General features: G+C 47.2%; 1 protein-coding gene across 3 annotated transcripts in view; it reads left to right on the plus strand.

The window, feature by feature from the left end:
- Positions 1 to 2,112: 2,112 nt before the first annotated feature.
- Cfap221 (cilia and flagella associated protein 221) overlaps positions 2,113 to 26,524 on the plus strand; it is an 88,450-nt gene continuing 64,038 nt past the window's right edge. The window contains exons 1-6 of one of the 3 annotated variants that reach the window (XM_038349651.2): positions 2,113 to 2,376; positions 4,567 to 4,752; positions 8,405 to 8,505; positions 13,845 to 13,931; positions 14,102 to 14,200; positions 17,012 to 17,112. In XM_038349651.2, the coding sequence (XP_038205579.1) occupies positions 4,614 to 4,752; positions 8,405 to 8,505; positions 13,845 to 13,931; positions 14,102 to 14,200; positions 17,012 to 17,112 (527 nt within the window). In that variant the 5' untranslated portion in view covers positions 2,113 to 2,376; positions 4,567 to 4,613. The remainder of the gene's footprint in view (positions 2,377 to 4,566; positions 4,753 to 8,404; positions 8,506 to 13,844; positions 13,932 to 14,101; positions 14,201 to 17,011; positions 17,113 to 26,524) is intronic. The other 2 variants (XM_038349649.2, XM_038349650.1) reach the window with 2 other exon arrangements.

A 26,524-nucleotide genomic window follows, 5' to 3' on the forward strand; every position in this document is an offset into this window, starting at 1 on the left:
AATGACGATTTTCGTTCTCTTGGCCCACAGTAACTGAGTAATCACTGTGGACAAAGAGCTGTGTCGGGGGCTGTGGAAGCTGGGAAGATCAGACACCAGGGCCTTCCCCTAAGAATTCTGCTATTTGAGACGGATAAACACAGAGCTGGGAACGCAGCCCAGTCGACAGAGTGCTGGCCTAGCATGCACGAAGCCCTCCAACCTCCTAGCCCCCGAAGCACTGCACCCGGGCTGTACAGAGTGTGGTAGACATTTGCAGTTCTAGCACTGGGGAGGCAGAAGCAGGAGAATCAGGAGTTCAAGGCCAACCTTAGCTACACAGCAAGTTTGAGGATATCCCAAGATGCACGACTCTATCTCCAAACCAAAATTAAGGCACACACATGACTAATGATGGGTGTAACACATAGAGAGAAAGATAGCAAAACCCGGGTGGCTATGGTGGCACACGTCTGCAATCCCAACACAGAAGAGGTAGAGGCAGGAGGATCAGGAGCGCAAAGTCATCATATATAGAGAATTCAGGCCATTCTAAATTAGATGAGACCTGGACTTGAAAAGGTGTGGAAAAAAGGTCTTTGAAAACCCAGAGAAGAAAAACAATATCACTGTCTAGGAAAGTCGTGGGTGACTGAAAGTGAATCTTACCTAGTGCCAGTGTTATCTCTCTCTCTCTCTCTCTCTCTCTCTCTCTCTCTCTCTCTCTCTCTCTCTCTCTCTCTCTCTCTCTCTCTCTCTCTGTGTGTGTGTGTGTGATTTGCATGCACTCCTGCCACAAAACACCCGTGGAGTTCAGAAGAGGACACTTGCAGGAGTCACGTCTCTCCTTCCATAATATGGGTTTAAGGATCAGACTCAGGTCATTCTGCTTGGCAGCAAGCAACCACTGAGCAATCCACCCAGTCCCAAGATGAGGTTTACAATAGGTAGTAACGATGGTAAAGTGGAACCAACAAACCAACGGACCTTCGCAGGTGGGGAAGGGCTGCATCCAACACAGCAGCTGCAGGAAGTAGACAGTACAGAGGGAGTTAGTCTTCCAGAGCCTTTCTGCATATGGCTGTGAAAAGCATCAAGCATCAAGTCATGCAGGGAGGGAGACCAGAGAGCGCATGGAAAGCAGGACTCCTGAGTGACCTGTTTAAACTTCCAATGTTTTAGGATTAGATCTGACGTCTTCTCCACAAGGAGGAATTCAGGCCTGATACTGTAAGCCCAGTCGGAAACTCGTGGCTGGTGAGGTCCCTGCTCTGTGGGAGAATCTACTTCTGTTGTTTTGCTAAGTCAGTTGTTGCCAAACTGCCTTCTAAATATTTATTGCCTATTCCCACAGATTAGTACAGCTCCCAACAGCTCCCAGCCTTGGCCAGAGAAGCTGCTCTCTGCAGTGGGCAGTGATGCAGAGATTCCTAACTGGTCAGAGTGCTGACAATTACTGTCTGTTGAGTGTTCGACCTCATAGAACATCTCTGTCAACCCAACTTCTGATTCAATGCTCAAATCAAAGGAGAGTAGAGGATGTAAGAGCCGGAGGACGGGAGGAAGGCTGGGAATGCTGCCTTCTGGCTAGGACATGGCCATTGCACCCACCAACTCCCTGCAGCTGTGGCTATCTGCCCCAGACCTGCACAAGGTCAAGTCAACAAGATCAGTCAGCAGTCCAGCAGGCGGCACTAATTGGAGGCAGTGGATTAATAAAAGAGGAATTGGAGGTGGAAGGGCTGTGTTGAGGGCTCTTGGTCCGAGCTAGGGGTGCATACGGTCAAGATACATTGTTTGCTTGTATAAAACTGTCAACGAATAAATAAAAGATAAACTTTTTTTTTAAAGAGTATGGATACAAAGGCATGCGGGAATTTCTTCAAAATAATAGAAAGTACCGACGAAATCTGATTGGCTGAGACTTAGTCATGATTGCAGTGGGGGAAGCAGAACTTCTTTTTAGCTGTCTAAAAACTCTGCTAATGTATAAAGTTTCCATTAACCAAAGTGTGAAGCTGGGGCAGGGAGCAGGGAGCCCGGAAGGGAGCAGAAGGTAAAGTAGGAGGTCCCGCCCACTGTGCTGGGAAGCCCGGCCCCCATCTGCTCCTTCAGACTCCGTGGTGTCGCCAACCTTTCTCAGCTCCTCTGGGAAATCCATTGGTTTTCCACACAGTAAGTGGCGCTCTCTAGCCCTTTTCAGGCTCTATACTCTGCTGAGAGCCCAAGAAATTCGCCCTCGCCCCAGAACAAAAGCCACCCAACTTCCCCCGTGTTTGGGGACTGTTTGGGCGCGTCCCTTAGCGTATCCTGGGAATGCGTCCACGTTGTCATGGCGACGCTCTGAGTAGGTTCCTGCACGCCGCCGAATCCCGCCCCGGAACTATCATCTGCAGGGTAAGAGTCCTCGTATCCGGGGCCTGAGTGTCCCAAGGTGGTCGCTGAGCAGCTAAAATGGAGAGCCCCAGGCTGCTGTCCAAATGGTGTTCATCTTGGGACTGGGTCGGGGGAGGATTTGGGGGGACTAAAGAAATGATGGGAGGTAGAGTCTGCGTTCTACCCAACCCTTAGCATGGGTTGGGATTAAAGGAAGAGGGGATTAGGCAGGGTGAGACCCTGCTCAACTTGAAAAAAATGAATGAAATGTATGCCCTGGCAATGCTGAAGCATGCATGGTCAGCCCATATATGGCGGTTCCCTTGAACTTGTCCATATTGGGTTTCACGGTCTAAGTTGATAACCCACGAGGTTTCTTCCTCAAGAGGGCGCCAGATCTCATTACAGATGGTTTTGAGCCACCATGTGATTGCTGGGAATTGAACTCAAGACCTTTGGAAGAGCAGGAAGTGCTGTTAGCCGCTCAGTCATCTCTCTGCTCTGCTTGATCCTACCTGAAATACCGTGTAGGGCCAAGAGCAGGAGGGGTTGGAGGGTGAACTAGGAGCCCAGCATTGGAAGGTGTGCAGGAGGAGGGTTGAAGTCAGTCCCATGGCTGTGCTGAGGAGCAAGCCACCTTTGCTCCTGAAAGGGGTTGCAGGCAAGAGGATAGACTAGCCAACTTATTTTTAAAATGATTATTAGGCAGTTACTGTCTGCCTCACTGTATTCTGTGTTCTCTGAGGTCTTCTCCAATGCTGTGGGACTTCTCCAAGAAAGACAAAAGCAAAACTCATAAACATGCATTCTTGACTTTACATTCAACTTCAAGGGCTCCTCTGAGCGCCCCCATGGCCTCTGGTTAAGAGCTGTGTCTGGTAGAGAAAATGTGGTGTTTGCGGCCCGTGGGATCGCTCAGTAGATAAATGTACTTGCTCTGCAAGCCCGATGACCTGAGTTCAATCCCCAGAACCTACATAAAAGTGGAGGAGAGAACTAATTCAGGTTTATCCTCTGATCCCCACCGTGTACACACTTTATAAAATAATAATATTTTCAAAAATGTGGACTTCCTAAAGTTCTGTTTCAAGGAAATACATTGTTAATGTCAAATGACTTATAAACTAGTAATTGAGAAAGGATGTTAGCAGGGGTTGGGAATTGGTGTTTATGAGGGAAGTAGAATTGCCAATGACTGTCAAGGAGAGTAGGGACCCACAGAGTTCCCAGGCATGACAAGGTCTCTGAGACCTGGCCACCTGTGGGCTTCATTACCTTTCTGTCACCTCCTATGAGCAGAGGGGAAAGGTGATTAGGAATGCCTGTATCTTTTGAGTTGGCAATATTGAAGAGACTCTTGTTCACATATCTCTGTGAATGTGATGTGGAGACAGGAAGAAGAATTTTAATTATCAACTTGACACAGTCTAGAATCATCTGCAAAGAGAATCTTAATGAGGAATTATCTAGAGTATCTGTGGATTGATTGTTAACTGATGTGAGAAGACTCAGTCCATTGTGGGGAGTGCTATGCCCTAGGAAGGAGACTCAGCACATTGTGGGCAGCGCTATGCTCTAGGCTAGGAGACAGCCTGTTGTGGGCAGTGCTGTGCCCTAGGCTAGGAGACAGCCTGTTGTGGGCAGCGCTGTGCCTTAGGTTAGGCCCTGCACTGTGTAAGCGTGAAGAAAGCTAGGAAGCAAAAGGAAGCAGCTAACATGGGAGGGATTCATTTCTCTCTGCTTTTGACTGTGGATGTTAATGTGACTAGTTGTTTGAGTTCCTGCCTCAACTTCCCCTTGATGATCTGGAGTTGCAAGGCAAAATAAACCCTTTCCTCCCCTGCATTGCTTTTTATCAGGATGTCTTGTCATAGCAACAGAAAGGAATCTAGGAACTTTCCAAACTTATGAGGCTTTGAGAACCGCCCCCTCCCCCTTGTATGCCTGAGAGGCATCCCAGAAGCACCCTTCAGACAAGCCCTAAAGAGTCATGGGAGAATTTGGAGCCCGTTGCCATATTGGGTTATGGTGTGTGAGTCAAATGATTAATGAGATAGCCATGTGTGGGAATGCAGCGTCCAGCAGAAGAGAGCAGGGGGGCCGGAGCCACAGCACACCACGCTGGAACAAGGGGTACGTTTGTCAAAAGCTAAGAAGAAACATGTGTGTGCTTCCTCACGATGAGTCTGCCACTCCCGTTTTTCTCCCCAGGAAATGACCTTTGACTCTAGAAGGACAACTCCAGTTTTCACAAGAAGATGGCAGTCATGAAACCGGCCATGCAGGAACTAAAGAATTCAGAAGAGCCCATTGAAAAAGTGTCACCCGTCCTCTTGAAGAGCCTGGTGGAGGAGCCCAAGAAAAGAGCAGAAGTGCCTAACCATCTCCTGGAGTCCAGTGAGTGCACAACCACCATTTGTCTACGAATTATGTCTCCAGGGATCCAAAGTCCAGGAAGCTGGGCCTGGGGGTGCTGGTTTAACTGTATCATCTTATAGGGTCATAATAGTTCTTCTTATTAAGAATGGTAGTTCTGTTTAAATCAAGTTGCTTAAATGGTAGATTTTAAAAAAAAACATTTATTTTTATTTTCATTTATATACTTGTTTGCATGTGTGTGGGTGCCCACGGAGCCTATAAGAGGGCACCAGGTCCCCTGGAGCTGCAGTCACTGGCAGTTGTGAGCCATCCACTGTGGAAGCTAGGAACCAAACTCAGCTTCCCTGGAAGAGCTGAAAGTGCTCTCAGCCACTGAGCAGTTTCTCCTGCCTCCCAACGATAGACTTTCATGGTGTAAGTCAGTCACCAGTTCACGTGCTGGAGTGTGAGCCGAGTGGGGTGAGGGGCAAGGCAAGGTTAGAACACGAGGCTGGGGAGAAAGTTCAGGGAGTCAAGTGACTGTCTTACAATCACGAGGACGTGGGTGGTGTGCACTCATGACCCCAGCAGCACTGAGGAGGACCCCCTAGGACTGGGGGACCCCTGAGGCTCCCTGGCTGGCCATTCTAGCCTACATGGCTATTTCCAGGCCAATAAGAGACCCTGCCTTACAAAACAATGTGGACCGTGGATGACACCAAATGTTGTCTTATAGCACACACACACACACACACATACACACGGTTAACATATGAATAAAACCAATGTCAGAGAAAGCCTAAACTACTCTCCCACCAAGGCTGATGTGTAGTATGGCATTTGCAGAACACATGAACGCTACGCAGATGTGCTAAAAGCCCGCCACACTGAGACGTGAGAATCCTGATATACATCATTCACCGTGGAACTCTGACCTTCCTCCAGCCCTGTTCCACTTCCATTTCCTGACGTGCTTTTCTTTCAGGAAACTATTTCTGTTTCACCACCGCTCACATGACCCTGATGCAGGATGCAATTCCTTGCTCTGGGATGCAAGAACCTGGAATCCTCCAGAAGCTCCCTCCAGTGTCTAATGTCTGCCTAGAGCACCTCAGACAGCCTCCATCCTCAGCAGGTCTTGGGACCACCTCACTCCTCACCTCAGACTCCCCCCCTTGACTTCCTTCTAGAACCCCGTACACCCATCTCTGTCCTGCTTGACTCCTCAAGGCTCTTTGTACACTGGATAAAGCGGCAGTTCTTCTGCTCCGCATGAGGGGACAGACGGTCAACCGTCACAGCACGAGGAGTTCCCCTGATCTTTAGGGACCGCACTTGGACCAAACCAGGATTCAGGATTCATTTCTTTGACATGGAAAAAAATTCAGAACTAGGTAGTTTAGTAAGCAGAGTTGGGTTTATTAGATATATTTTAACAAAAGCCTAATTAGGTGCAAGGGTTACGAGAAAAAGAGTTGCTCAGAAACAGATGGGAAGATGCTGATGTGGGCTCGCCGGAAGTAACACATACCCAAGTGTGGTGCAGGTTCCTGGAGGGACAGCTGTAATGAATGGCCCTATTATTAGACATATATACCATTTTGGTGGCTCTCAGGTTATATTTCAAAAGATTGCTAAGATCCTCATTTCATTTATTTCTCTCTCTCTCTCTCTCTCTCTCTCTCTCTTGATGAGATTTCAGGGCAACTCTGGCAATAACTCTGGAGTTAAAAATCTGATAAAATAAGACAAGAAATCACTAGGTTTGCACAAGGGGTTTGCCACAGTCCCTTCCCTGTAAGGGGTCCTCTGATGGGGTTCTTAGAAGCATCCAGGCTTACAGCTGGGAGAAGAAAGGCCCCATAAGTAGCTGGTAATTGTGCTGGGTTTTTGCTTGCCTGCTGGGGGGTGGCTTCAGCTGAATTCCCGGGTGAGGGGCTCTGCTCCTGTCTCATATCTGCCCAGTTTTCTTTGTCTCTCTCTTTTACTTCACCCTGAGCTGTTTGACCTGATACCTCGATCTGCAGGAGTGTCACCTGATGGCCGTACAACAACTTCCGGAAAACATCCCTAGTTCTGGAGCAGCCAGCATGTGGGGAAGTCCCCACCGTTTACTGGAAGTGGATACCTTGTGAGGGAGGGGGTGACATTCAGCTGGTGATGAGCCATGGCCAGCTCTGCATCTTCACGTTTAGTAACCCCACCCTAGTGTCACTTCCAACGTTGTGGTGACGTACCCTGACAAGGGCCACTTACGGGAGAAAGGGTCTATCTCAGTTCACAGTTCCAAGTCACAGTCCATCACAGCAAGGAATTCAAGACGTGAATTTGAAGAAGCTACTTATATCCATCCAAAGTCAATAGCAGAGAGAGATAAATGTATGCTTGTCCTGTCTGATACAGTCCAGGACCCCTAAATCAGGGAATGGTGCTTATGGTTTCAGGCTGGGTCTTCCCACATTAAGACGGTCTCCCACAGACTTGTCCACAGGCCAACTTGATGTAGAGTCTAGCTTCTAGACAGCCCTTCATTGAGACCTTCTTCCTAGGCGATTGTAGGTTGTGTCAAGTTGACAACTAAAACTGACCACACCCTCAACCTGTACAAGCCCCACCTTAAACCTTAGAAATGCGTTTGCTCCCTAAGACTCTATTGTCACCTTAAGACTGTCATGTGCATACTTAACCATTTCTGGGCAGGAGCACAGCATGCTGCTTTATGACCCAAAAACCAAAAAAGTTTTAACATTTAAAAAAATTGCCAAAATGGATGAGCCCTGCCTGACATGCATGAGGCCCTGACTTTCATCTCCAGCACCACATAAAGGAATGTGGTTGGGCATGTCTGTCACTCCACGCTCAGAAGGAACTCTCCAAGGGCATGTCTGATACGTGCTTGTAATCCCAGCACTAGGAGACAGAATCAGGCAGCTCCCTGGGGCTCGCTGGCCAGTCAGCCTGGTCTACCATCTAAGTTCCAGGCCTGAGAGATGTCTCGTCCCAAAAAATCAAAAACAGGCCCTGGAGAGATGGCTCAGTGGTTAAGAGCATTGCCTGCTCTTCCAAAGGTCCTGAGTTCAATTCCTGGCAACCACATGGTGGCTCACAACCATCTGTAATAAGGTCTGGTGCCCTCTTCTGGCCTGCAGACATACACACAGACAGAATATTGTATGCAAAATAAATAAATAAATAAATATTTAAAAAAATAAAAAACAAACAAAAGTGGACAACACCCAAAGAATGATGCCAGGAGTTGTCCTTTGACCTCCATAAATACACACACATATGCATGCATGACATATGTGGAGAGCAAATTAATAAATAGTAAGCATGTATGAACAAAGATGAAAGGGAGGGGTTGGAGACAAGGCCAGTCCATCATGGGCCCTGGCTACTCTTGTAGACTTAAGTTTGGTTCCAACCACTCATATCAGGCTCTAAGTCTGGAACTCCATCTCTAAGGGGATCTGAGATCTTCTGGCTTCTATAGGCAGGTGCACGCAAACACACACACACACAGAAAGACACACACACACACGTACACACATATACACACAAAAAAATTTGGGACTCATAATCCATCTTGTTGACAGCTGGACATTGCCTGTGCTTACAGTGCCCACACCGATAAGACATCTTCAATGTAGTGTTCTTTATAGCTCACTATGGACTTGTCTTTCTTTTGTAGAGGTTTATGCCAAGCTTCTGAACAATAAGGCCATCCAGGCCAGACCAGGCATAGTCCATTTTGGAGGCTATGAGATAGAGAAGCAGCACCAACAGATCCTGGTACGTACATTTTTGTTACTAATTCAGACAGAGAGCAGGATCCAGGGAGATGGCTCAAGGGAGACAGTGCTTGCTGCACAAGCATGGGCACCTTGCCACAAAGCTGGGTTTGTTGGCATGGTCTGGTGAGCTCATTTGCAGGAAGGTAGAGATGCGGATAATGGGGCTTACTGGCGAACAAAACTAAATGAATTGAGCGCCAGGAAAAAGTAAGAGTTGTTGTTTCAGAAATGGTGGCGATGTGCAGTAAAATGACTCTGTGGGCAAAGGCGCTTACCAACAGGCTTGACAATGTAAATTCAAGCCGTGGACCCCACACGGTAGAGGAAGGAAATTAGCTCCTACAACTTGTCCTCTGACCTCTGTAAGCATCCATGACACACACCACCTCCCATAAGGAAATAAACACAATAAAAATTTAAAGGTAGGGCCCAACAAGATAGATCAGCCAGTTAAAGGGCTTGGCGCCAACCCTGACAGCCTGAGTTCGAGCCCCAGGATCCCCACGGCAGAGTGAGGGAAGTCGTCTGACTCCATCCGTGTGTCATGGCAATGCTCACCCTCCAGATAAATAAAATTGATGAGATAATGACTAAGAAAGACACCCAGCATTGTCCTCTGGCCTCCACACACACATGCACACGTGTGTACAGGTGCTCAGACACAAACAAATACGCACAGAGAAAGAGAAGGGGCAAGAGGAGAGGGAGGGACTGGCTTAGTCAGACAGGTGGTTCCTTGAAGAGAAACTAGAAAGGGGCATCGCTGTCCTGGAACATACAACGTCACTCTGTCAAGGGTCCCTCTCAGCACTCTCTCCATATGTCCCTCCTACGCCATGTAGGGACCAGCGTCTGGACTTCCCAGTAGCCCTGTGTACGGGGCATCTAGAGAAACCCAGTTCCTAAAGTAGAAACTCCTCGTTCCAGTACACAGGATACTGAGTGAGGGGGATGGAACTGCATTCCGCACTGTCTTCCTCCAGACCAGTGTGGAGGGAGGAGGATGCAAGCAGGGCTGCCTCTGACCTGCTCTGGTCAGGTGCCACGCCTGCCCAGAGAAGATGTGCCTAGGTCTGGGAGGAGGTGGTGGTCACTCCAGCGCATGCGTTCTGTCTGCCAGAATGCGTGGCACCTCTTTGCTGTCCCTTTTCACCCTGTGGGCTGGGATTCAGATATTAACATGAGCAACATGAGGGGACTGGAGAGATGGCTTAACAGTTAAGCGTGCATACTACTTGTTTTTTGTCTTGTTTTGTTTTGTTCTTTGTTTTTTACAAAAAATTATTTCCATTCTAGCCAATTTTCCCAAACATTAAGAACAAGTTAGTTATTAAAAACATGTTAAACACTAAGAACATGTGGTTAAAGATGATGGAGCCAAATGCACCCAAGCGTCAGTCCCTTCTCCTCTGCGGTACTTTGAACCAGCTGTTTAATCTCTCTGTGCCTCTATTCCACACCCATAAACTATATTGATACCTATTAGATTAAGCTAGTGCATACTACTTGTATGAGGACCTGACTTCAGTTCCCAGCACCCATGTTGGGCAGTTCACAACTACCTGTAACTCCAGCTCCCCGGCCTTCACAGGCACCAACATGTATGTGCACAAACACAAAGGCATACATGAATACATAATTAAAGATAAAGTCTCGCACTCGGGAGGCAGAGGCAGGCGGATCTCTGTGAGTTCGAGGCCAGCTTAGTCTACAAGAGCTAGTTCCAGGCCAGGCTCTAAAAAAAAAGCTGCAGAGAAACCCTGTCTCGAAAAACCAAAAAAAAAAAAAAAAAAAAAAGATAAAGTCTCAACTGTGCTTCGCCCTGTCGGAGGGCAGCCACATACCTGTCTCTTCTCATATTGCGACTTCCTCAGAGCCCAGCACATGTTTGTCACACAGAAGACACCCAACAAACACTTGGAAAGGAAAGACTCGGACATGGAAGTTCATGCACTTGGTAAGGACAGTGTTGTGTAAAGTATAACATTGATTTTATCAGACATTAAAACAAACAAGAAGATAAAAGTACAGTATTGTGTAAAGCATCACATTGATTTTATCAGACATTAAAACAAACAAGAAGATAAAAGTACAACATGATTTCATCTTAATAGCATGTAGAGAGACCCTGGGAAAGCCAACTTCCTGTTCCCATCAGCAAAGCTAAACAGAAGCCCAAAGCAATTACCTTAAGATTCTTATCAAAAGCATTCAGATCTGTTAGAAGTGCTGGGAATAAGTGCCTGTCTGGGCTCAGTCGCAGAAGAGACGACTACGTGGACCTGCTTCCTCACCCACAATGCTCAGGGAACATTAATGAAGAGAGAGAGGACAGAGAGAATGCAAGAGCCAGATGATGGGAAGAGTGCCATGAAATGCAGCCTTCTGGACACGACCTGGCTTTGCACAGAGCTCACCGCAGCTACGGCTGCCTGCACAAGACCTGCACAAGAACCAGCCGGGCAAAGTGCCAGCAAGGCTTGGGGAAAAACTACTGAGGCCCACCCCTAGCTGATGAGCTATTGGCAATTGGTGGTCACTAGTGGGGGGAGAGTCAATTTTCTTCTGAGGTGTGTTAACTGCAGGGTGCTTATGCCCAGTGGGCCTCATACTCATGCACATATGGGCTGCCCTAATTTCAAAAAGATTCTTGCCAAGCAAGGGGAGAATTTTTAACTGTTCTGTCTTACTGGGGTTTCCTCTCTAACCCCTGATGGAGGAGTGTCTATGTGTTAATTTCATTGGTTAATAAAGAAACTGCCTCGGCCCTTTAATAGGGCAAAAAATTAGGTAGGCGGAGTAAACAGAACAGAATGCTGGGTAGAAGGCAGTGAGGCAGACGCTTTAGGCAGTTGCCATATGCAGTCACCATGCCTCTCCTCTCCGAGATGGATGCAGGTTAAGATCTCTCCTGATAAGCGACCACCTCGTGTTGCTACACAGATTACTAAATATGGGTTAAAGGAAGATGTGAGAATTAACCAATAAGAGGCTGAAACTAATGGGCCAGGCAGTGTTTAAAAGAATACAGTTTCTGTGTAATTATTTCGGGTGTAAAGCAGCCCCCACCACTCCATCTACAAACCCCAAATCAACAGAAGTCTTTTATCATGCCAAAAAATGATACTAAATCATTCTTATGTTCTGGGACTCTACAGTGGGGTACCTAATGTCGCCATCATCTGCCTTCGGCACGGTTCCTTTTTCAGAAACACAGACAGCATCTAAAACCTTTCTCACACCCTTGCTTGTGACTGATGTGGCTTGCTGAGTCCAAGCACCTGAGTTCAAAACAAGTGCAATATCAAGTCCTTCAAGGATTAACTCTGGGCTTGATGTACTGAACATGCAATACCTGTGCTGTCCCAAACCCTGCAGTTCAACCTGGGACCCTTTGTTCTGAATGATAATGTTGGGGACATGGGCACCAGCTTGGGCACACTCATCTTGAAATGGAAGCTGGGTCTAACAACCTTGGACTTGTTCAGGGCCATGCTACAGACAGTTCAGGTAGTAGTCAGCTCCTGTTGGTTTCCTGTCCTGTTCAACTGGGGTCTCCTTAGCTTTCCAAGGAGAGTGTGCCCTACCATGACACCATTGATGTCCCTCAGGATAGTTCATAGTAATTGCATCCCCTCAGAGTGTGGTAGATATTTCCTGGAACGTGGGTAGTCTGAGATGGTCTTCATTCTTGTAGTAGACGGAACAAAGGCTTTACTAGGTTTTGGCACAGAAAACTATGCAAATTGCCCACAGGTGGAATGACTGAGTGCCCGCTCATTAGCATTGAGGTCACGTGGCTCTAAAGGGTTTGAAGCCTTCTGTTTGCGTGCATATTAATATCAGTGCTTCAGTCTACGTGGAAATTTTAAACAATGATCTTTGTTTTGTTTTAATTTTCCAAAACCCAAGACCTCTTACATTTTTTGTTTAGGGGACAGATTTTTTTTGGCTCGCAAATTATATTTATTAATAAATAAGCCATCTTCTCCTAGGAGACAGCCAGTGTGGTTGTGGGCCCAGACAAAACCCGTTAACCTGTACCAAGCAGTGCCCTCCGACTTCTGTTCATCCGCTGTTACAGCTACTAAGGAAGGACTCTACCCTTCCAAGACATTGATTCTCAAAGTTAGGGCCAGGACTAGCAATGTCCTCTCCTCAGGACTTAGGTATGTGGAACCTTCACACCACAGTGTGGGCGCAGTGCATCCTACCTGAGCATTAGTGTGGTTTATTTATTTACTATAGTCATTAGTTGGCCGTGAATTCAGGAATTAGGTAAAAATCAACAAGATCATCCAATTATCTACTTTATTTATATATACGAAAATGGTCTATGTGAATGTATGCCACATACGTGTGGGTTCCCTCAGGAAACCCGAAGAGGGCTTTGTAGCCTCTGGAGCTGCAGTTACAGGCTACACCGTACATGTGTGTTGTGTGCGTGCATGTGAGTGCTAGTGCCTGTGGAGTCCAGGAGAGCGTGTCAGATCTGCTGGATCTGGGCTTAGACGTACTGTAAGCCTCCTGGTGTGAGTGCTGGGAACTGGAACCCTCTCTAAGAGCAGAAGGCACCCTTAACTGCAGAGTTCTCTCTGCAGTCCTAACAAAATCATTTTGTGGTAATCAGTTGACAGTTTAGAACTTGAAATTAAAAGCATCACATATCTTTAAGTTGTGTGCTATTGATCATATAAACATTATATTACATATAAACATATGTGCATAAATGCACATGTATAACACATGTTCTAAGAAGAAAGGAAAAACCAATTGTTTTCTAATTCTTTTTCTCTACTTTCTCTCTCTCGTTTTTTCTCTCCTGTGTGTGCATGCGTGCGTGTGTACGTGTGTGTGTGTGTGTGTGTGTGTGTGTGTGTGTGTGTATGAATATGTGTTTGTGAGTGCATGTACCCTTATGTGTGCATCAGGAAACCAGAAGAGGGCATGGGTGTCTTCTTCAACCACTTTATATCATATTTTTGAGACAGAGTCTCTTCCTGAACCTGAGCTAATCCGTCCTTCCAGACTTGCTGGTCAAGGAGCCCTAGGGAGTCTCCCTCCATCTCTTCCCCAGCATTGAGGTTGACTGATACAAACTGCTGTGGCCATACCCAGATTTTCACACGGTTCTGGGGATCTAAACTCAGTTCCTCATGCTTGCCCAGCAAGAAACTCACTGGCTGAGTCATCTCCCATCCCATATTTCATGTCTTTAAAAAAAAACTTAATATAATGTGCCCTCGAATCTTCTTTGTAATAAAGATAAGGTGTAAGCAATGAAAAGTAATGACTATGTAAATAAGTCAAATTCAAACTCACCTTTTTCTCCCCCAGTACATTGCCAATATTTCCGACGAAGACACACACCTCCATATCTTACCACCGCAGACCAAATACTTCAGGATCGCGTATGAGAAGAAGGTACTGTCCCTGGGTCCCCTTCCCTGCCGAGGAGCTGTGGGATGACGCGTTGTGGCTTCTGCCTCAGGCCTGCTAGGACACGAGTGTGCGCATCCTTCATCCCACCCCACTGTAGTGCTGCTGCCTGCCAGCTCTGGGGCCTGCCCCAACCCAGCCTACCTGCCTTCCAGGAGCATCGCCTCATCCCGGGCTTGTCGCTCATGGTCACTGTTACGTTTTCTCCCGACGAGTGGCGTTACTATTATGACTGCATCCGCATTCACTGTAAGGTGAGTTTCTGGAAGTAGCTATCTTCTGGACTGGGGATGTGGGGCATGTGTGAAGAGGGGTGTGGGGGAGGTACGTCATATCCTGAAGGAGGATGAAGGGAGAGCAAGAACCTGTCAGTTTCTCAGTGTTGTTGGAGCTAGATGGCCCACGGCTGTAACTTCCGCCCTGCTGGGAAGGGATTTGGACATGGGAAGCATTGGCAGGCTCCCGAAACATCCTGCTGGTCTCTGCTAGTGTCTGATACTTAACACATCATAGTCCGGAAAGAACTCTCTGAGTGGTGGATGAGGCTGTAGGCTCAGGGCTGCGCCTGCATCCCAACTTGGAAGACGTTAGGCCTCGGAGAACCTGGGAAGACTCCCTGGACACTACACTGCCATCCTCCAATGCCCGGGCCAAACCATTTATCCTGTGCTGCCGGGGCTCCAGGAAAGCTGTGTCCAGTGACATTTATGTGCTCTGTCAAGTACAGGGCTAGAAACTAAATAGTGCCCCATTCTGTAGTTGTAAGCACTGGGGACCGGCTGAGACTCCAGCAGCAATGTCCACAGGCGGTGAGGCCCTGGAGAGGTGGCCTGAGGGGCTCACACTGGCCGAGCTCTCAGGAGTTCATTCACCCCGGCCTCCAGCCTGAGGCAGCATCTCTTGCAGTCACCTGCACTCACCTTTCCCTAGCACAGGCCTCCTCTCGGAAGTTCAGAAGCCACGCTTAGCCACACTCGGTGGAAGGTTAAAATTTAGCAGAAAACGATTTCTTTTTCTTTGAAATAATATTTTATTACTTAGATTTGTATGGTAAGGTCTGGATTAAAGATATTCTCCCTTTGATTTTCATTTTTAAAAGGCCTGTGCCTGTAGTTTCAGCACTGAAGAAGCTGTGGCAGAAGCGTCTCAAGTTAAGGCCATCCTGGGTTTGGGTTGTATAGGCAACCTTGTATAAGAAATAAAGCCAAGGCTAGGGAGACAGTTCTGTGGGTAAAGCACCTGTCGTGCAAGCCTGAGGACCTGGGTTCAAATTCCCAGAACCTGTATGAAAAGCTGGACATGAATACATGCCTGTATCCCCAGCACTGTGCCATGTCAGAAACAGGGGGATTGCCCAGACTACCTAGTTGTAGATTCACCGAGAGCCCTTTTATCAAGGCAGTAAGGCAGAGAATGCATTCACGGGCATGCATGCTAACACATGTGTGCAAACATTGTATACATATACAATAAAACTAAAAAACAAGCAAACAAATGCATAAAAGCTGAATATTCTAGCATAATACAATCTAAAGGAACATAATTTGATACATACCAAGGAGAAAAAAGAAGATGGCATCACTGGCAAGGAGAAAGAGAATAAAAACGAAGTCTGCATTTTCCATAATTAAAGCATTATGTTCCTATAAGAACAGAATTATTTCACATGTACAACTCAAAAACTTGACAAACAATAGCATGCAGTAGTCTTGAATCTGAGCCAAAGTGTCTCAGTCAGTGTTGACTGTCATCGTTCGAGCTCACAGTACACATGATGCAAGTATACATGTGAGGTCACACTCAGCATGCATAATGCAAGTGTACATGTGAGCTCACACTCAGTATGCATGATGCAAGTGTACATGTGAGGTCACAGCATGCATGATGCAGGTGTACATGTGAGCTCACAGCATGTGTGATGCAAATGCACATGTCCCATGTTCAGAACCAAGGCTACAGTGACATCAAGCAATGAACCATGGGTGAGTATCACTAGAAACATCTCAGATTCATCACGCATTTGATTTTTAAATTAATGTTCTGTCATTGCATATTTAGAAGACTTTAATATTGCCAAATATTTTATAACTCCTTCTTAAGTTACGTGACCTCGGACAGAGTCAGAAAGCCGGGGTGTAGAGTCCAAGAGCACAGTTCATAAGGCAAATAAAGACATTCCATATTGATGTGGTAATTTTTACATCTTAAGATTGTAGCCGACTTTGATTTTTAAATATATCCTCCTCGAGGGAAAGTATGACTATATCTACTTTGTTGAGGACCAAATAAGCCTGGAGAAACCAAAGGCCTTGTTCAAGATCACCACCAAACTAGAGTGAACTAGAACTGGTCTGCGTGCTCTCTTCCCGCTGAATGACTTTCCTCTCTGCTTGCAGTTCTCCTGGTCCCCTAAATAATATCTTCCCTTACGACTTCTCCAGGAGGAAACAGATAGCACAGCATCTTTGTGTTTACTCGGTGGGATTAGTAGCTTTAGCTTTCACGGGTAACAGCAAACATCGTTCCAGTAAGGTAGACTGAAGCATCTTTTGTGTTTTGTTTCTGGTTTAAAAATGCAAGTTTTTGGCATTGAGAGATGGCTCGGTCAGTAAAGGTCTTGCCATGCAAGCATGAGGACCTGAGCTTGATCCTTAGAACACATTTTTTGAAAATGCTGGCCTTGGTGATATGTGCTTGTCATCTCATTGCTGGGGTGGGGTACAGACAAGAGGATTCCTGGGCTCTCTTGCTAGCTATCCTAGAATATTTGGTTAAGTTCCAGGCCAGCGAGAGACCTTGTCTACATAAAAAAGTGGATGTCACCTAAACAGCGATATCCAATATTTGGATATCCAGCGATATTTGGCTTCCATATGCATGCACACACCCATGCAAATGTGTCTGCACACATGGCCACACAATACACTCCCAAAAGAACCCAGTATTTCTAATGTTTTCCTGAAAGTACTGAGGCTTCCTAAGAAAATTCTTTAATGATTAAAAATGTTTATCTTTCAAAATGATAGTTTTCCAAATGCTAAATTTAACCCCTTCCCCAATTTCAGGGAGATGACACCTTGCTTGTTCCTATTCATGCCTACCCTGTCTTGAATAACCTGGACTTCCCCACGTTTATAAATCTATCAGATGTCCTCCTTGGAGAGAGGTAAGTTCCCAGAGTGACCCAGTACGTCACAGGATTGAAAGGTTAAGAAACCGAGGACTGGCGGATGGCTCAGCAGTTGAGAACACTTTCTGCTCTTGCAGAGAACCAGAGTTCAGTTCCCAGCACCCACGTCGAATGGCTTACAACCACCTTAACTCCAGCTGCAGGGGATCTGACCCCTCTTTTCACCCCTGCAGGTACCCATGCACAAACACACATAGACAGGCTGCACACATACAAAGAATTTTTTTTTTAAATTGAGAAACTTAGAAGTAGGGCAGGGGAGATGGCTCAGTGAGTAAGAGTGATTGCAGCACAATCATGAGGATCTAAGTTCAAATCCCAAGTGTATAAAAAAAAAGTAGCTAGGTGTGGTGTGGTAGTTTGAATGTAGTTGGTCCCATAATCTCATAGGGAGTGGCACTGTTAGGAGGTGTGGCTTTGTTGGAGTGGATGTGGACTTGGAGGAAGTGCGTCACTGTGGGGGTGGGCTTTGAGGTTTCCTATGCTCAGGATACCACCGCCTAGTGTGTTAGCCAACTTCCTTTTGCTGGCAAGATGTGGGACTCTCAATTCCAGCACCACTTCGCCTGCCCGCAGCCATGCTCGTTGCCATGGTAATAATGGACTGAACCTCTGAAACTGTAAGCCGCCACCCCACTGACTGTTTTCCTTGTATGAGTTGCCATGGTCGTGGTGTCTCTTCACAGCAGTAACACATGTATGTGTTACATAAGACATGTATGTGGTCACATGCACTTGTAACCCAAGTGCTGGAGTTGGTGGAGACAAGGAGACTCACAGGGTCTTCACGGCTAGCCAGCCTAGCAGAAAAATGACAAGCATGACGGTGCTGGTGTTTTGGGGTTTTTTTGTTTTGTTTTGTTTTGTTGACTTGATACAATTTATCTGGGAAGGAGGACCAGCAGTTGAGAAAATACCTCCATCAGACTGGCTTGTAAGCAAGCCTGTGGGGCATTTTCTTGATTAATGATGGATGTGGGAGGGCCCAGGGAGGGCCCAGCCCACTGTGGGTCATGTCACCCTAGACAGATAGCGCTGGATTGTCTAAGAAAGCAAGCGAAGGAAGCCATGGAGAGCGAGGCAGGAAGCAGCGTTCTTCCATCCAGGCCCCTGCCCTGGCTTCCCTCTGTGATCTACTGTTAGATATAACCCTTTCCTTCTCAAGTTGCTTTGGGCATGGTGTTTATCACAGGAAGAAAACCAGGACACTCAAGGCTCAGTGAGATCCTGTCTGCGGGAATAAGGTGACAGGTAACGGGAGAAGTCCCCTGGCATGCTTCTCTGGCTTCCACACAGAAGCACATGGGGGGCAGTGTGTGTGCCTCTACACACATACACACATCACACAACACACACACACACAAACACCTTCACAGGAGAAAATGTAAACTTGTGGTTTTTCTTGAGGTACAGTTAATCCTTGCGCCTCAGTTAGACAGGGTTTATAGCAGTGGAAGACAAAACAACATGATTCAAACAATCCAACCAAACCAGGTCAAAATGCCATTAAGAAAGAAGGGGGATGTGTTGGCTTACTTGAATTCTTCAGGTAGGGCTGTATCCAGAATCAGATGGAACACCCTGGTTCTTCCCATGTCCTGTTTCTGTTGCCTGAGCTGTCCTTCTCACAGAACCCTCTCATGGCAGGCAAGACAGTGGCCCACGATAGCCTGGAATAGAGGTGACAGGACAGGCTCAAGAATTAGGCCAGAACTTATGACTGTGTCTATAGGACCAGCTTGGATCACATGATTTTCCATCACCTAGTCTTCCTTTAGAAGAAAGGAAAGCAAGTGACACCAGATCTCAGAGTCTGCTCTTCCTGCTGAACAAATGGCTAATTATTCAAATTGTGGTCCAGTTTATATCTCATCCTCGTGTGTGTGTGTATGTGTATCTGTGTGTGTGTCTCTGTGTGTATGTGTCTGTGTGTGTGTGTCTGTGTCTGTGTGTGTGTGTGTCTGTCTGTCTGTCTGTATCTGTGTCTCTGTGTGTGTGTTGTCTGTCTGTCTGTGTGTGTGTGTGTGTGTGTCTGTCTGTGTCTCTGTGTGTGCCTGTATGTATGTGTCTCTGTGTGTGTGTCTGTCTGTGTCTGTCTGTGTCTGTATGTGTGTGTGTGTCTATCTATCTGTGTGTCTGTGTATGTGTGTGTGTGTGTGTCTGTCTGTGTCTGTGTCTGTGTGTGTGTGTGTCTGTCTGTCTGTCTGTGTCTGTGTCTGTGTGTGTGTCTGTCTGTCTATCTGTGTGTCTGTGTGTCTCTCCATGTGTCTGTGTCTGTGTATGTTTGCATCTGTGGCGGGTGCCAGAAGCTAACCTCAGATGTTGCTCCTCAGGTGCCAATCACTTTTTGTTTAAGTTTATTGACTCTTTTGAGACAGGGCCTTTCATTGATCTGGAACTTGCCCAGTAGTCTAGACTACCTGGCCCGTGAGCTCCAAGGATCTGCCTGTCTCCACCTCCCCAGCACTGGGATTACAAGTGCACAGACCACCGTGCCTGGCTTTTTATTACATGGGTTCTGGGGATCAGACTTAGGTCCCCATACTTTTACCAACCTATCTCCCCAACCCTGCGTATCTCACTCTTCCAGCAAATACTAAATGCCTACCAGCAGGCATAGTGCCATCTGCCCTGGAGATGTCAAGGAGATGCTAATCAACTGCTCGCTGCACATACAGAGTGGCCATGTGGGCTCTTCAGAGCTTGAAATACTGAGCTCAGGTTACATAGGGAGCTGGTCTCTAAACGACAAGTATTGAAATCCTTTTTTCAGCCAGAGAGATGACTCAGCGGGAAGATGTACTTGCTTCTGAGCCAGACAACCTGAGTTCAGTTCCTGGAAGGAACCCATATGGTCAAAGGAGAGAGCCCACTCCTACAGGTTCTCTTATGACTGGGACACACACGTGTGACACTCTCGATGAAAGATAAAAATTGCTTCTTTTTTTCAAAACAGGGTTTCTCTGTGTAGCCCTGGCTGTCCTGGAACTCCCTCTGTAGACCAGGCTGCCTCAAACTCAGGCATCTGCCTGCCTCTGCCTCTTAAGTGCTGGGATTAAAGGCATGCACCTTTTATTTTATTTTATTTTATTTATTTGTTTGGATAAATCTGTCCACTCTTAGGAAATCCCTACTGTCCTGAAGTCCATGTCCCCAGTACAGGTGCCCAGCCCTCCCCTGGCCACCTCCCCTCTCCTGATCAAATACCCTGACAAAAATGGCTGAAAGAGCAACAGGGTTACTTTGAACTACATTTGAGAGGGACAGAGTCCTCAAGGTGGGGAAGGCATGACTCCAGGCAGGAAGGGATGGCCATAGGAGCAGGAAGCTGGCTGGTCACATTTTCATCCATACACAAAAGAGAGAGAACTGCCGGTGGGGTGAGGCCTGAAGCCTCCCCATCCCCTGGGACTTACGGCCTCAAGCAAGGCCACTACCTCATAAAGGCTCTGCAGCCCTCCCAAATCTCACTGTCAGCAAATGTTCCAGCATCTGCACGAACGGGAGGAAGCTTTACGTTCAAACCCCAGCACCCACCGAGCATCTCCCAGCACCCAGCTTGTCCGTTCTTGGCCCCATGCCTTCCTCCCCATTTCTCCAAAACCATTCTGACTGAACTACATCCCAGTACCTTCTCCTTCTCCGTCACCTCAAGCTCCTAAGTGTCAACTGGCTGCACTTGGGAAGTAAATAGCTGATCCCTTTAGGTGGGCAATGCGTACATTTTATCAAAGCTGGTGTGCCAGGGAGCAGGAATTCCCTGAGTCACAAGTTCCTCTTGCCGTCTGGAAACCGCCTCTCATTTGGGCCACAAACAAGGCTATGGGCTGAGGGGGAAATGGTGTAAGAAAGTGGTGCAAACAGCAAGGCCTTGTACTGTGGTCATCAGTCACCGGCCCAGGAAACAGATGTCCACCCTCCCGGGGCCTCCCCCAAGCTATTTTCCACATAATGCGCCTCATTTGTATTCAGAATGAAAAATTCAGCTAAACAATTTACTTAATTGAGTTACTGTTTATAATGGTATAATATATTTTTTTAAAAATCTCTTAAAAGATAAACACGCTATTTTTCTCCTGCAGACATCCTGGCAGCAGGCAGTACCTTCCCAAGTCTCTGCCTCTCAGTCCTTTTAGCGGCATTTGGCCACCCAGACCCTTCCTTGCTTCCTTTGGTCCAAGCTGTGCACTAGCAGAATGATGTATCTGAACAGGCAATTCCCAAAAGCAGTCCATATGAATCTCCGGTCACCTCAGTGGTCCAGTGCATAGTTTGGACGGGTTCTTTATTCTTTCATTCATTCATCTCTCGAATTCCTGACGTGTTAGGTATGGTCTCAGTCCACTGCTTTGTAGTTATAATAAAATACCTGAGACTCGGTGAGTTATGAAGATCGCACTTCAGCTCTTCATTTTGGAGGCTGGGAAGAGCATGGTGCAGCACCCCTCAGCTTCTAGGCAGAACCTAAAGGAGATAAAGCAGGTAAAAGAGACAAGACATGGCCCTTTACCAGTTACATCACTGCCATGGCAGTAAGGGAAGGGAGGGAAGGTAGGTTTTGGCTCACAGCCAAAGAATGCAGTCCATCACAGCGGGGAAGGCAAGGCAGCAGGAGCATGAGGCAGGCATGTGACCACAGTCAGGACACAGAAAGAGATGAACGAAACTGGTGCCCAGCTTCCTTTCCTTTTTAGTGAGTCTAGGACCCCAGCCCATGGGATAGCACTGCCCACATTCAGGGCAGATCTTCTTCCCCCCCCCTCTCAGTTTGTCGAGACAGGGTTTCTCTGTAGCTTTAGAGCCTGTCCTGGAACTAGCTCTTGTAGGTCAGGCTGGCCTTAAACTCACAGAGATCCGCCTGCCTCTGTCTCCTGAGTGCTGGGATTAAAGGCGTAAGCCACCACCGCCCGGCTTCTTCTCTTTCTTATGTGAATTGTTGGTATTAGAGTCAGGTCCTCATGCTTGGAGGGCAAGCACTTTACCAACTGAGCCATCTCCCCAGGGCCGTATGTGTTTTCTTAAAAATGTCTCACTAAGAAAACCATTTCTTCTACCAAAGAAAAACCCCTGGGCATTATGAAGTGGAAAAGCAGGACAAGGATCTAAATCCATCGAAGGGCAGGGATCTGGTTTCGTTCTCTTTCTGTGGCAAATACTCTGATCAGAAGCACCTTAGGGGGAAAGGTTTCTATTGGCTTAAGCGTCCAGTCATAACCCATCACTGAAGGAAGTCAAGGCAGGAACTTGGAGGCAGGACTGTTGGCTTCTCCATGCAGCATTTCCTCCAGATAAGGAGCTCACCTCACAGCCAAGCAGTCCAGCAGGACCCCTGTAGGATGCTGGGTACTGTACTGGCTCAAAGTCTGGCTTATGTTTAACTAGCTTTCATATAGAGTCCAGGACCACCTTCCTAGGAATGATGCCACCCACAGTGGGCTGGGCCTCTTATATCTATTATATCTACAGATGTGCCAGCTGGCCAACCTGATCCAGACAGTTGCCACATTGAGGCATCTCCTCTCCGATGACTTTAGGCTGTGTCAAGCTGGCAGCCAAAGCCATGAATCTATGATAGGACACATGGACTCAAGGAGTCTGTTCTGCCCTTTGCACACAAAAGAATTTGGACAAAATTGTCAGAAGCCGAGGACTTGTGTTGAAATCACTCATGTGGCTTTCTTTGTGTGGGGTGCTTTCTTACCGTGGATTGCTTTTTTACCGTGGGGTACTTCTGGGTAGGAGCTACCATGACCTGACCAAAGCTGCTCTGAAATCTGGGCCATATCTCCCTCCATCTCCTCTAGTCACAACTTGGCCTGGTTCACATTCATCAGCTATATTTTTTGGTGGCTGGATCCGACCATTGTTAAGTTTCCCTTTCTGAGATAAAACGCCTCGGGGATGCTTGCCAGCTAGCCATAAATAACTTTGATGGCTTCAGATCTTCTGAAATGCTCCCTGACAGCCTCTGTAAATAAGAACGTTGCATTCCAGGGTCCTTCCAGTTTCCCTACACAAAACAGTGTCGCTGGGTGCAGAGGACCTGCGGTCCTCTGTCCTTCCACGGCCTCACTTTATAATTTGCAACTAGATCAATTCAACTATGCATGGGGCTGGGTGAGCGGCTCTGTGTGCAAGAGCCAACGGCACAAGCACGAGGATCTGAGTGTAGACGCCAGCACACAGAAGAGCCAGGCGTGCACCGGTGTCCCTGACACTAGGCAAGTGAAGATGAGAGGGTCCCTGGAGCGTACTGGCTGGCCAGTTAGCCAAACCAGTGAGCTCCAGGTTCAGGAAGAGACGCTCAGAACAGAAGGTGGAGAACAATAGAGGAAGACACCCAGTGTCGACTCCTCGGCTCCATACACATGTATGTACACACGCACGTCCACAAGAACGCATGCTTCCCACACACACAATTTGGAAATCACTTGACCTCTCTGAGGGTATTGTAGTTGCAATAGAATCTTACTCTCCCTATATACAAAATAAATAGCATGCCCGTGTTAGATACGGACTTTGTAGCGTTCAGCTCTCCTGGTTCTGAGAGGGCTTGCGCCAGCTCGTCTTCCTCTGGAGTTCTCACAGCAGCACCGTGTTTCTGGCTGGGTGTGATGATGTAACCTGGACTCCACACTCAGCAAGTAGAGGCAGGGAGATCAAGTTTAAGGTCATCTCAGCGGCACAGTGAACTGAGACCAGCCTGGGCTCCAAGAGACGGTCTCAAAAATAAAACAAGTGTCTTTCCGGTACCACATAGCCAGCTGGAGCTGGAGCTACTCCACAGACCTTGTTCTCCCATCACTCCTTCTTCCTGGCACCAAGCGACCACGGATGGCCAACCAGTAATGAGTTATAAATAACTCGTGACGGTTCATCTTGATTGTCAACCCATAAGACTTAGAATTACTGTAGAACACCTCTGGGCGTGTCTGTGATGGAATTTCTAGATTTGGATAACTGAGGTAGCAAGACCCACCTGGAATATGGGCCGCACCATCCCACAGGCTGGGGTCCTGGGCTGAGCACAGCATCCATCTCTGCTTCCTGACTGTGGATGCCGTGGGACCAGCCACCTCCAGCTTCTGCCATCGTGCCTTCCCTACCATATTGGTCTGCATCCTCAAACCATGAGGCAAAGTGAACCATTTCTTACGGTGGTTTTGTCACAACAATGAGACAAGTAACTAATACAGGTGTTGGGCCTCGGCTCATTTCTGTGTGCAAATGGCCAAAGTCAGAATGGTATGTTCTGCCCCTGGCTTTTAAAGCCTCTGGGCTACATGGGAATGTGTAGTCTCCAACCAGCGCTGACAGGAAAGAATGATTACACAGACAACAGCCAAGCCCGGCTTGCTCTGGATGGACTCTGAGCCCCTGTGGGAGGCTCTGAGAAGCAGCTGCAGCAGGTCACAGCAGACACACTGGGAGACAGCAAAAGATCCGTCTTCACGAGGATCTTCAGAGAAGGAAAAATTATTCTTCCTCATAATAAGAACTCTGTTTATGTGTCTCTGGCTTAACATAGAGTTAAAGAAATAGCAGTATTTTATTAAGGTGCCCCCATGTTGGCAAAGATAACAGCACATTGAAGTCTAAAGAAAATGAAGCAGTTTTTAATGTACAGTGTTGCAGGAAGGGATGCCAGCATAGCGACAAGGCAAAACGGCTGGCACACCCATTTGGTACAACACACTGGTTTTCTCATACAACAATGGACAATCGCAAAACGGATGACTTGACCTTGGAGAAATGCTTCTTTATTTCAGTTTCTACCTGGGTCTCCGGGACAGCAGCTAGCTTACATCTCAAAATCAGTATTTGGTTGAAAGAACTGGCCGTGGGCTGAAGAGATGGCTCCACTTTAAACCGCTTGCTTCACAAGAATGAGAACCTGAGTCCAATTCCTAGAAGCCACATAAAAATGTTGGCTTGGTTTTGGTGGGCTGAATGAGAATGACCCCCATGGGCGCACATGTTTCAATACTTGGTTCCAGATGGAATATCTGTTTGGGAAGGTTTAGGAGGTGTGGCCTTGTTGAAAGAGGTGTGTCATTGGGGGAGGCCTCTGAGGTTTCAAAAGACTGTTAACCATCCCCAAGGTGCCGCTCTCTGCCTCCGGCTTATACATCAAGATGTGAGCTCTCCCTTGTTCGTGCCACCGTGCCTTTGCTCCGCCACCATGGCTCTATGGTCTGAAACTACACACACAGTTACACACTTTCTTTTACAAGTTGCTTTGGTCATGGTGTTTTGTCACAGAAACAGAAGGGAAACAAATTCAGTAGTATGCTCTTATATTCTCAGCACTGGACAGGCAGAGAGACAGGAGAATCTCTGGGGCTCTCTGGACAACGAGCCTTCCCTACAGGTGAGCTCCAGGCTAGTGAGAGATCCTGTCTCAAAACACAAGGAGGGTGAAGAGCAATAGCCAGGGTTGACTTCTAGCTGCTACTCCCGTGTACACAAGCACATACTTGCTCTCTCCCTCCTTCCCCCCCTCTCTCTCACTCTCTCACTCTCTCTCTCGCTCTCTCCCTGCCACTTGACAAGCACCTGTGTTTTTGTTATCTGAACTTTTTTCTCCTTTGTATTTAGAATTTCTTTGATTTGAAGTGCTTTGACTGTACACATATCTATCTAGCTATTCTTGGGCCAGTCTCCTTTCCTGAATCTCAGCAGGAAAGAAAGCCCCTCCCACTCTGAACTCTAGGGATCTCTCTGACCAATAAAGCAAGTACTGAAGAGTTGCCTCTTCACTCAGCAGAAGTGGGTGCCAACTTCAGGTGCCAACAGAGGGGACTTCCGCTGGAGGACCTGAGTTAACAATTCTTTTAACCTTTCTCCAACATTCTGGATATCGGGATCCAGGAGAAAGCAAAGGAAAGCCTAGCTTTAAGACTCTAACCCGCTCTTTTCCCATAGCCTTTGTGTTACCGTCCAGGTGGTTTGTGTGGTGGGTAAAGGAATCTAAACCTATGATAGGCTGCAAAGGCAAACGGATGTGTGCATGGGGAGCAGTTAAAGGTAGAGGAGTCATCCAGTCTACAATTCATGCATTCAGTACTCATGCTTAACCAGCCAAGCTAGCGTCGCATACTAAGTCCTGACGATCATGACTGTCAGAGAAGGTCTTCACGAGGTCTGGAGAGGTGGCTCAGTCCAGTGAGTACTTTCCAGGAAGCATGAGGACCTGAGTTCAGATCCCCAAAAGCTGGGCATGGTAATAATGCAGGCTTATGATCCCAGCACTGGGAAAGTGGAGACAGGGAGATCCTTAGGGCTTGCACACATGTGTGCATGTGTGTGCATACACACACATACACACAGAGGCACTGATACAAACAAAGTATTCTTGGATAAATTGCTGTCCCTAACATTTAAGAAT

This window comes from Arvicola amphibius, chromosome 12 (assembly GCF_903992535.2).
Source record: "Arvicola amphibius chromosome 12, mArvAmp1.2, whole genome shotgun sequence".
Lineage (NCBI taxonomy): Eukaryota > Metazoa > Chordata > Mammalia > Rodentia > Cricetidae > Arvicola > Arvicola amphibius.